Raw genomic sequence first — 10,709 nt, forward strand, 5'->3', positions numbered from 1 at the left:
AACTTGGATTCAAACCCTTACCTCTAACTCTTAAATCCACCCTCTTCAAGAAATCTACAATTTCCTTCTTCTTCTCTTCTATGTTCTTTCTCCTCTATTCTCTTCTTTCTCTTCCTTTCCCCCAAATTGTGTTATCTCTAAAACCCTAGTTTTCCTCTTCTTACTATCTTTCTCTTAATGGGCTTAGTTATGTTATTACCCACCCATCCAATTATTAATTAGGCCCAATACATAGTATACTACTAATAACTTAATTGAACCATAAAACACAAATATGCATATAATTAGATATTTCAATTAATTAGTAATACCACATAATAATTAAATAAACAAATAATTAATAAAACACACAAATAAGCTAATAAATAAAATATCTAATAAAATCGGGCTGTTACACATATAGGTTGCACTTTTGTCCATAAAAATGGGCGTGCCAACCAAGAACATGAAGTAACACCGTACACCACAGGCACGGTGGTACTGAAAAAATATTCTCCTCGCTCGCGGATGCTTCTGCCGCATTCAAATCCTCATCATATAGTGCCTTCGGGAAGGAGAACTTGACATGAGCTTCATTAGTTGAGGCACACTTGTCATAAAAGTGTTATGGTTGAGCTCTCAAATACTTGACCGTCCATTCAATCGCATCATTACGACTGATCCGAGAGTGGTTAAATAACCTCCCTCTAATAGGAAGGCGTAGCAGGCATACGACGTCATCTAATGTGATCATCATCTCCCTAAGAGGAAAGTGGAAAAATGAGGTTTTCTTGTGCCATCTCTCGCAAAATGCCCTTGCATTCCAGGTTGATAGTCCCATAACCGGAACAGCATAGTCCGGCAAGTCTGGAGCCAAGAATGACCTCCCTGAACCAATCCTCCCGGGGCTGAACAAGATCAAATATTTTCCGCGCATGGTTCATGGACTTTAGGGTTGGCCTTTCCTGTAAAATTAAAAATTAATGTCAGTGTTAGTCGTTAAAAATTAAAATTAATATTAATATTAATGTTAGTCGTTAATATCAATGTGTAAACAAAAATACCTCTCCTGCCCAAACATGCGGAGTGACATGGGAGTCATAATGTTTCAAAAGGGAGGGGTCATAAGGCCCTCTTGGGTAATCCTGGACAGATCTCTCGGCACCCTGCCTCATTGTTTTACATAGTCGTGCAGCCTGCGTATCAGGAGTAGCCTAAACATGTTCCTCATCAAGTTTTTGCTCATTATCCCCGTGCTCTTGAGACGGTGACGCATCAGTTAGGTGACTCACCGGGACCCTTCTAGATTGCTCAGTTATCTCACACAGAGCGGATGTTGTCTGGCTCGGCCTGCCAAGTCTTAATTTAGGGTTATTAGCCATTATCTTGAAAAAATAGCATCAATTAGTAAACACCCTGGAGGAAATGAAACAACGAAACAAATATGAAAAATTAAAAACTCAGCTAATTTTAGATTGGCATATCTGAAAACTCCTCATAGGAGATTTCGGAAATACAAATCCGAACACCCTTGCAAACAGCCATTGTTGCACAGGTGCATGTTCTTGCCCTAAATGCCCAAAAAAACCATTAAATAATGATCCAGACAACCATATTATTCAAATTAAACTTTTATCTAATTAATTTAAATGAGTATAAACTACCTATTACATACATGCAACAAAAGATTTGGAGAAACTTACTCAAAATTGGAATTTTTGAAAACTTGATTAAATGAGTAGAATAATTACTTGCTTCGGTAACACTTGCTCCGTCAAAGTATCGCAAAAACTTGTTTCAATAATTGCACAAAAAGAAGGATTCAAAGATGAAGATGAGTTGAATGAAAATGAAAAATGAGGGGTTTGTATCCGCGCCAAATATATACTTAAAACAGATTCAAAAATGCATCTCCGAAAATTTCCTAAACTTAAATTATAAGATGAATTTGGAGATGCATCTCCGAAATTGCTCTGATTTTGTAAATATAGTTGTTTCGGACATGCATATAAAAAAACTCCTCTTAAAAATATGATGCGGTGAGCTCGAAAATACATATCAAAATTTTAAAAATATTTTGGAGTTTTTGCCAAGAATTTCTATACGAATGCATTAAGAGATTCTCTTCAATTTATTTCTTTAAAACGTGTTGCCTTGTTAGAGTTTGTTATCACCCAACCTTCTTTAAATAGCTGCACTTGAGAACTATCAAAGAGTGCTCATTTCCAACCACCTTAGAAGTAATTTGGTGTATTGAAAATACTTTTAACATATTTAAACTATAAACGATATGCTTTCAAATGCTTTAACATATTTAAAATATAAAACAGTAAATCACAAAACCCATCATTACCATAACATTAACATTTTTATTTACATTGATAACATTTATGAATAAAATTCTTGAAACAATTACTAGCTATTACATGTGCCCCATCCAAATTCTTTGATTTTCTACCCAATAAACTTTGTCAAGCCTTGGCTCATATAAAGATTGTATAGACAAATTAAATTTTATTAATTTTTTTTATCTCAATAAACTTTGTTGTGCCTCGGCCCCTAGAAACATATCAAAACATACTAATAATAAAAATAATAAATTGAAAACTAAATGAATAAAAAAATAAAAAATCTTAACCCAGCTCACAAAATTTTCAAGATTGATCATCACAAATTTTTTAACTATTGTAAAGAACTTCATTTACATGTAGAAATCATGACTTTGTCTACTATTAAACCCTGCACCCTCTTCATGTTCATATGTCTTGTCCTTCTCCTTATTTCAACATGGGGTATATAATATGTATTGATTCTCTTTATTGTAATTACTTAAGCTTATTTAAGTTTCTAATTTATTTTATTATAATCTTTTTTCTTCTTCTTATGAATAGAAGTGGAAGCAAAGTTATTTTGTGGAAGGCCGAGCAGAACATGGTCAGGGCCTTGTATTGATGCAGCATGTGATAGAGAGTGCATTGACTCAGAGGTGTGTGCAATGTCTGGTTCTTGTGAAGGTTCTAATTATGATTGCTTCTGCTTTTTCAATTGTTGAACATTTGAGTTTTTTATAATTGAACAATTTTTCATGTCTCATATTTCTTCTCAAATGAAATACTGTTCAGTTTCTTGTATAACTGATTTTTTATGCTCTCGAGCAAAGAATCAACTTTGGTTGAAAGATCACACCTCTCTTGACGAGACTCATTTTAAAGGGAAAATGATTCAAATGCAAATTGCAAAGAGAAATCACAAACAGTGAAAGAGCCAAACTCTCTTCCATTGATGTGGAAAATCAAAAGTTTTTAAAATAATTAAAAAAAAACTAAATATAATGTGATTGAAAGATTAGATCAAATAAAAAAATTTGATATGTGTAAGGACAAACAATAATTACAATTAAAATAAATAATCTTTGTAAAAATAACTCTGTCTAATATGATATCAAACTAGTTTGGCTGAAAAATAAATAAGAAAGACTAGAAACAAAATAATTTAGTTGCATAACGATCAAACAATTTATTCTAGACGAGAGAATAGTTTTCCGATTCACTATAGACTTTAAAAAATTATTGCAAAAGATTATATATGATTTATAAGAAAATAGTCACTCAAATTTATAAGAACAAATTTTATTTTATACTAAAGTGTTTCTCAATCTCTTCAACTCTCTCTCTATATATGAATCACACAAATGCAAGATGTTTAAAAGTGTTTCCTAATCCCCTTAGTTACTTCTAAAAGTTTCCTAGGTTTTCTTATACTAGGGTTGACACATCTTCTCTAAGTTTAATTGGCCCAAAACATATCTGGTTAACAAGCTGATCGACAAACTGAAACAACTAAGCTCGACACATGAAAATTGCCTAGATCGGATCAAATACCCGACATACACAAATCGTCCACTGGAATTGACCAAACACAGACCGCAGCCGCCGCCTGACCACCTTCGTCAAGTCGCCTACTTGTGAATTCGATGCCATCTTTGAACCAATTGGTTGTTTTTTCTTTAGCTTTTTGATTTTTGCAACCTAGAAATAAGTTTCTTTTTTCTTCATCACTTAAGATATTTTAGGGTATATTTCAACAATCTCCACCTTAACTTGAAACCACGGTGATGTCATTTTACTCATTTCAACTATTCGTATGTGCTTTCTCTCAACTATTCTATTTTAGTGAGAAGTAATCAGGTTGATTAAGATACTTGGTGAAAGGCGTTAATTCTTCCCATAATCAGATTGGACAACTTAGATATTAGAATTCAATTAAGTTCTAGCATAGCTTTAAAATAACTTGAAGGCATGTAAAACATCAGATTTTTGTTTGAGTAGATATATCCAAATGTATTTGGTAAAAGCATCTACAAAAATAATATAGAAGGAATAGCCATTACTACATAGAATAGGAGATGACCTCGACAAATTAGTATAGGTTAGCTTAAAAGTACAACTATACTTTGTATCATATAATGGTACCTGCAATCTATGTAATTTTCTAAGACACCAGAAATTTCAAAGTCAACCGGATTTTTATTATTCGAATGTATATTACACAAGTCAAGTATACCATGGATAACTCTAGGCTTTGTATGACCTAGTCTAGAGTATAAATGGAAACATTATTGGTAATTGAACTTTCATTATCATACCTAAGAATAGTAATAGTGTTATTTACAACAAGACAAACTTGAGACTTATTTCTTATGGAATTGCATAAGGGTTCTAAAGCTAGATTGTTATAGTAGTATAGTCCACTGTTATCAAGGAATTCTTCAAACAACACCAAGTTAAATGCTTGTGATTTGAAATAGCATTTGACAGAATAAAATTAAAAATACACATTGATATTATTGGAAACGTTTGACACAAAATTTGATTACTAATAATTCTAGGAACATGAGGTAATTTGTTTAACTTTAACATAGAATTTGATACAAGTTTGTATCCGAATTTAAAGCAACCAAGTGACTTGACTGCTAAGCTAGGAACATTACCAACAAGAAATTTATTTAGACCTTTAAATGAATTTCTATTTTGAAATTAGAAGTAATAAAGTTATTATCATGGGATATACCGGAGTTTCCAAGCCTGGTTTGAGATTCAAGACCTTGGGGAACTTTGAGATTGTCCTGATGAGTCAAAAGAACAATTACTTGTGTAGAGGTGGAGACTTGATTCTTCTGATTTTCATGTGCAATAGAGGAATTATTTGAGGAAGGGAATATGCTTAAGGCTTCAGTAGCGGAGGTTCAAAGTACTCCTCCTTATATGCCAACAATCTATCATTGAGTGATCATATGTGTTGTAAAGTTGGTGGATTATATTTGATAGAAACCTATACATCATGCCCTCTGCCACGATTTTAGTGTGTTCTACCAAGAGAATGTTGATGGGAGCCAAAGGCACCACTATTTCTACCATCATTATTACTGGTTATGAACAGAGCAACATTAGAAGTTGCACGATGACTCAAAAGTTCTTGGTGAAACTTATTCAACTATGCTTCTTATACATTCAAGATAACTTCAATACTACATATATCAGTTGGTTCCACCTATCCATAGATCACCATTATTTAAGGATTGTATTCTCCCAGTAAACCTTGAAGAATTACATTTATTTGGTCCCTTTCAGATATAGGATCCTATATTGCTAGCAAAGACTCAACTACATTTCAAATGCTAAGAACAAACTCATACATTGGAACTATTATCTTGCTAATTTTCAATTCTTACCTTAATTGATGAACTCGGGCTTTAATTTGTGAATTAAAATGCTTATGCACATTGTCCGAGACTTCAAAAACATGTTTGCATGAGAGAACACTTGGTAACACAACTTTAGAAATTATGAACAATAGCCAATTAAACAAGGGAGCTTCTATGGTGAAGTTGCCATTTTGACTTCACTGGTGTAGTTATTTTAATTGGCCAATCAAAACACACCACTATAAATCCCAATTGCCACATCATTAATTTATATCAACCATATCTGCCACATCATTATTATATATAGAACTTTCATTTATTGCATATCAGTCCTTTATAAAATTAATATAAAATTGAAAAACAAATTATTTTGACAAAATCAATTCTGAGATGAAATCCCAAAATCAGAAATTCACAGTCCGAAACACACCTCCTTGGCCTCCTTCTTCATCTTCTTCCCCTTCTACTTCTTTATCATTCATTCGGTTCATCCTTCTTCTTTGTTATCAAGGGTATCGAAAAATTATACATGGCCTCGTTCTTCATCTTCTTCTCCTTCTCCTCAACCAAGGGTATCGAAAAATTTCTCTCTTCGTTGGGCTATTGTCCCCCCAAGTTTCACAGTGGGACGACGCCATATTTTTTCACAGGTAATCGTGTCCATCTCAGTCTTTATATTTTTCCAAAATCAACTTGATTTGACTTAATTTGCATAAATTATGGAATTTGATATTAATTTTGTATGTTCAGTTGAAGTTGATTTGGTAATGAGAGTTTGTTTTAAAATTTGAAGCTAGTATGTGATTTGGGGATTTGTGGTTTGTATTTTAAGTTGAAGTTGATTCAATTCAATTTTTATGCAGGAATTAGAGAATTAGGGATTAGGGTTTATATTTTATGAAATTCATAAATTCATAAAAAAAATGCATTTGAGTTAAATCGGTATATAGTGAAATAATCTTAATTTAATTGAATCTTCAGGGTTTCAATTAAATTGTTTATTTTTCAGAGGAATTTATATTGTGATATTATTCAAATTTAAGTTGTGGTTGTGAATTATTTTGATGATTTGTTCTTCAAATAACATGCAGTTAAGTAATGGATGCAAACAGTATGCTCAGAGTGTTTGAACTCGAAAACACATCTTGAACAGAGTTACTTCATGAAGGTTATCCCACTTAAGGTCTTGCATCAGCTGATACTGTTCAACTCTACCAAAATATCTGGTGTTCAGAATGAGATGCAAGGAGATAGCATGATTAACATGTAAATTTGAGATAAGGTCTTGTACATTAACTGTTAGAACTATTTTGTATTGCCAAGTTGTGTATTTGAGTTAAATAATATCAAATTTTTAGACTCAACTGAACCTTGTTCTTTCTGATTTTAAATTATCCAATATAATGATAAACATGTAAATGTTAGTAATCGTGCAAGTACTGAAACTGTTGTAATATGAAGTGTGTAAATTGAGTCTAATAAATTGAAATATTTTGTCTCAAAGCAAAATGTTTGTTTATCTGTTAAAGCGGTGAATTTAGATTTGGAGTTCAATATCAACTTCCAAAAAAATGCTAATTTATCATACTGAGCCTATTATTTGAATTTGATAATCACTTAAGTTTTGTTGCATTTTTGAAACAACATAGGTCACGATGCAACATGTTGATTAGAGATGAAGTCAACTTGTGAAGGAGAATGTGAATATAAGAGAACTCAAGTCATGTGTTAGCTTAATTCAGTTGTACATATCCAGATCACAGAGGTATGTTAAATCCAGACGTAACATGAGTTATTTTTGTGTTATTTGGAAGACCTATGCTAGGCTTACATCTGCAATTTACACTGTATGCAATTGACACCGTATGTATGCAATTGGTTTAGTGTGGAGAAAAACTATTTAAAAAATGATTAGTATATATGTATGGGATTTTATCATTGTAAGTGTGAAATTAATGGAAAAAAACTGTTATGTGTATTTGGTCTGTAGCTATCTTATAGTAATTGGTAGTTAATTTTATCAAAGAGTTCAAAACACATACGATTATACAAAATATAACCCAATTATCCATAAATTATATCAAAACATAGACACCTATGATAAAAACAAATCATACTTGTGGCCAAAAAAACCTAACACATCACCACAACTATTCAACACCTACTGCCACACACTTATAAATGATACGATTATTACAATTTCACTCATAACAAAACCTCTGTAAAGGTCAATAACACATAATAAATGATACAATTATACAAAATATAACTCAATTATCCATAAAAAACATGAAAGGAAAACCAACAAGTTTGATAATCATAAGATAACACAATACAATCACACTTGATGTTTCATGGAGACCAAACTGTGTAGGCGTGCACACAACCAAATTACACATAAGTTCCATTAGGAGAGACCGCCATGACCTTGAAAGGGGCAATGTCAGAGGCTCTCCGAACTCTTGGTAGCTCTAGTTCATGACCTCAGACCATAGAATCCACCTCAGCCTTAGTTTTCACAACTCCTTGTTGCATGAATAGTTTAGAGAGGACTCTTCCATAAGGAATGAAGAATGTCTTTCCTTTTTGGAAGGATAGAAGAGTCTTCTTCAGATACTCAAAGAAAACATAGGGGAGATTGACCTTTGGACCTTTGTTGACAAGTAGAAGAAGAAAGTCCCTTTCACAGCTATCTAAGACATCTATATCCTTGTTCTTTGGCAAAAAGTTTGTGGCCAGAATTTGATACCAAAGTAATGCCTCGGGTGAAAGATTGGAGGATTTTGAAATGTCAGATGAATCCTTGAAGATGGTGCAGAAGGGATGATATTGTTCCCAGGACATCAAATCTGGAGGAATTCCATCGTCCTCACATCCTATTGCCTCTGCAATAGTCGTTCGGGAGACGAAGATAGGAATACCAGATACTATAGAACAAATGACTTTGTGCCGATTCAGCACTTGGATTGATGCATTCACCCAGAATTCAGCAACCAAATTTGGGTAAGTAGGATCATAAAGCATATCAAAGTATTCATCCCATCCAAATTTGGAAACCATATACTTGGTAGTAAAGGCTAGATTCTCCAACCTATCTTCAAAGTTAACACGACCTTCAACGATAACAACCAACTGGTTCTCCATAGTCTAAATCCAATTTAGTTTGTAAGGTTATCTTAGGTGGTGAGCATATAAAAAGAGTTTTTAGAAAACAGAGAGAAGAGAGAACAACTGGTGTTTTAAACAAGAGAAAATATAAATGCAATGATGTGACATTTGATGGGTCTATACATTATAAATGTCTTCAAAACTATGATAATGGAGAAAAGTCAAGGACATTCATAAACGGATAGTCACTAAATAAACGGACAGTCACTAAATAAACGGACAGTTATAAAAAGTCATAAAAATCATACAAAATATAACCCAATTATCCATAAATTACATCAAAATATAGACACCCATGATAAAAACAAATCATAATTGTGGCCAAAAAAACCCAACACATCACCACAACTATTCAACACCTACTACCACACATTCATCCACCTCTGGCTCTGTTGACCACTGCCACATCAACCATTTGTGTTCCAGGTTCAACCGTCGTGCAAGGTTGGTCACGGATTATAAATCTTAGGCGGTCACCATCTTCGATGCATCCTTCCTTCAGAAACTCATGCCATCCCTTCCGAATGTATCTCTCAACACAGTGGTCTCTTTTAGCATAATGAAGTTCAGACTTGAAAACCTTTTTCAAATCAGAATCATGAAACAAAACACGCTTATAAGACTTGTCCATGCAGTTCCGAATAACTTCTTGCGGAAATTGCTGTAAATATGCCATATAATACAACTCTATCAGCACGTTCCTTAAATTAGGCTTGTGGAAATTCACGGAAAAAAATTAACAAAATTCAATGCCTATGCTTCAATACTTAAACCAACTAAATTATACATAACCTAAAGAACGTAATATACTTACAAGGACATTTTGGCCAGCTACCTTCGCTGATTCGATAACCTTACACTAGGAAAAGTACTTGTGCCCATCCTCTTCCTTGCTTACGACTGGTCCCACCCTCCTGCACCTCTTTCCCTTTTTATTCACAACAGCTGAGCACCTCGTGTCACACCCGTCTCTGTTCACCAAACTGTCATCATCTCGACGCTCAATGGAGCTTTCACCCACAACATCTTTACCCTTCATTTTCCCACATATGCGAGCGCTTCTTCTACGGCCTATTCTAACAACCCCATCACCCTCCACTACCATCTTTGACGCGTTCCTATTGAAAAATAACCGTTTTAATAACCAACATATGATTTCTAAAAAAAATACTAACCATCAAACGCGCATGCAAACAAAAAAACACATCCATGGATCAGGATTTAAAGACCATCAAACACAAATGCAAAAATAATCAAAACACAAACAATCACCTGGAATCGGAAATCAATGAACTGTCCTCAACCATTTCATACACCGACTCCAATAAACTTGTGTGAATCACCCCTTAAAACCTTTGAGGGTATAAACCTTCTATTAAAACAAAACTGAAGTAACGTATACAAATGACCTTTACGTTTCCTGCCTCATATTATATATAACCTATTCGTCTCCAAAACAGTAATAACTCTTACGTCCCATTACTATTTACAGTTGGGCCTCCATCCAATAACAAAAAATAATGGTTTCTTTTACACTTTTTCAATAAAAAAATTAATTACACACCTTCATAACTGCCACATCATATTATATATGAAACTTTCAATTATTACATTTCATTCCTTTATAAAATTAATATTAATTGGTAGTTAATTTTATCAAAGAGTTCAAAACACATACGATTATACAAAATATAACCCAATTATCCATAAAAGTCAAAGACATCTAACAATCATATTAAATTCTAAATGGAATGGAAGAAACAAAAATATATATATTAAAGAAAATTAAAACAAGCAATAAACAAATAAACAAAATGCTTAAAGAAATAGTAAAATGGAGGTGCATCAAAATAAATCC

General features: G+C 33.2%; 1 protein-coding gene and 1 long non-coding RNA gene across 2 annotated transcripts; one reads left to right on the forward strand and one right to left on the reverse strand.

Moving 5' to 3' along the window:
- Positions 1-318: 318 nt before the first annotated feature.
- Positions 319-1,859, reverse strand: LOC131616351 (uncharacterized). The gene is made up of 2 exons (XM_058887658.1): positions 1,044-1,859; positions 319-944 (listed from the first exon to the last, which is right to left on the reverse strand). The coding sequence occupies exons 1-2, from the start codon at positions 1,152-1,154 to the stop codon at positions 741-743; spliced, it is 315 nt and encodes a 104-aa protein (XP_058743641.1). The 5' UTR covers positions 1,155-1,859; the 3' UTR covers positions 319-740.
- Positions 1,860-2,552: 693 nt separating this feature from the next.
- Positions 2,553-7,143, forward strand: LOC131616352 (uncharacterized). The gene is made up of 3 exons (XR_009288091.1): positions 2,553-2,771; positions 2,871-2,965; positions 6,775-7,143. It is a non-coding gene; the product is annotated as an uncharacterized LOC131616352 (long non-coding RNA).
- The last annotated feature ends 3,566 nt before the right edge of the window (positions 7,144-10,709 follow it).

This window comes from Vicia villosa, linkage group LG7, assembly GCF_029867415.1.
Source record: "Vicia villosa cultivar HV-30 ecotype Madison, WI linkage group LG7, Vvil1.0, whole genome shotgun sequence".
Lineage (NCBI taxonomy): Eukaryota > Viridiplantae > Streptophyta > Magnoliopsida > Fabales > Fabaceae > Vicia > Vicia villosa.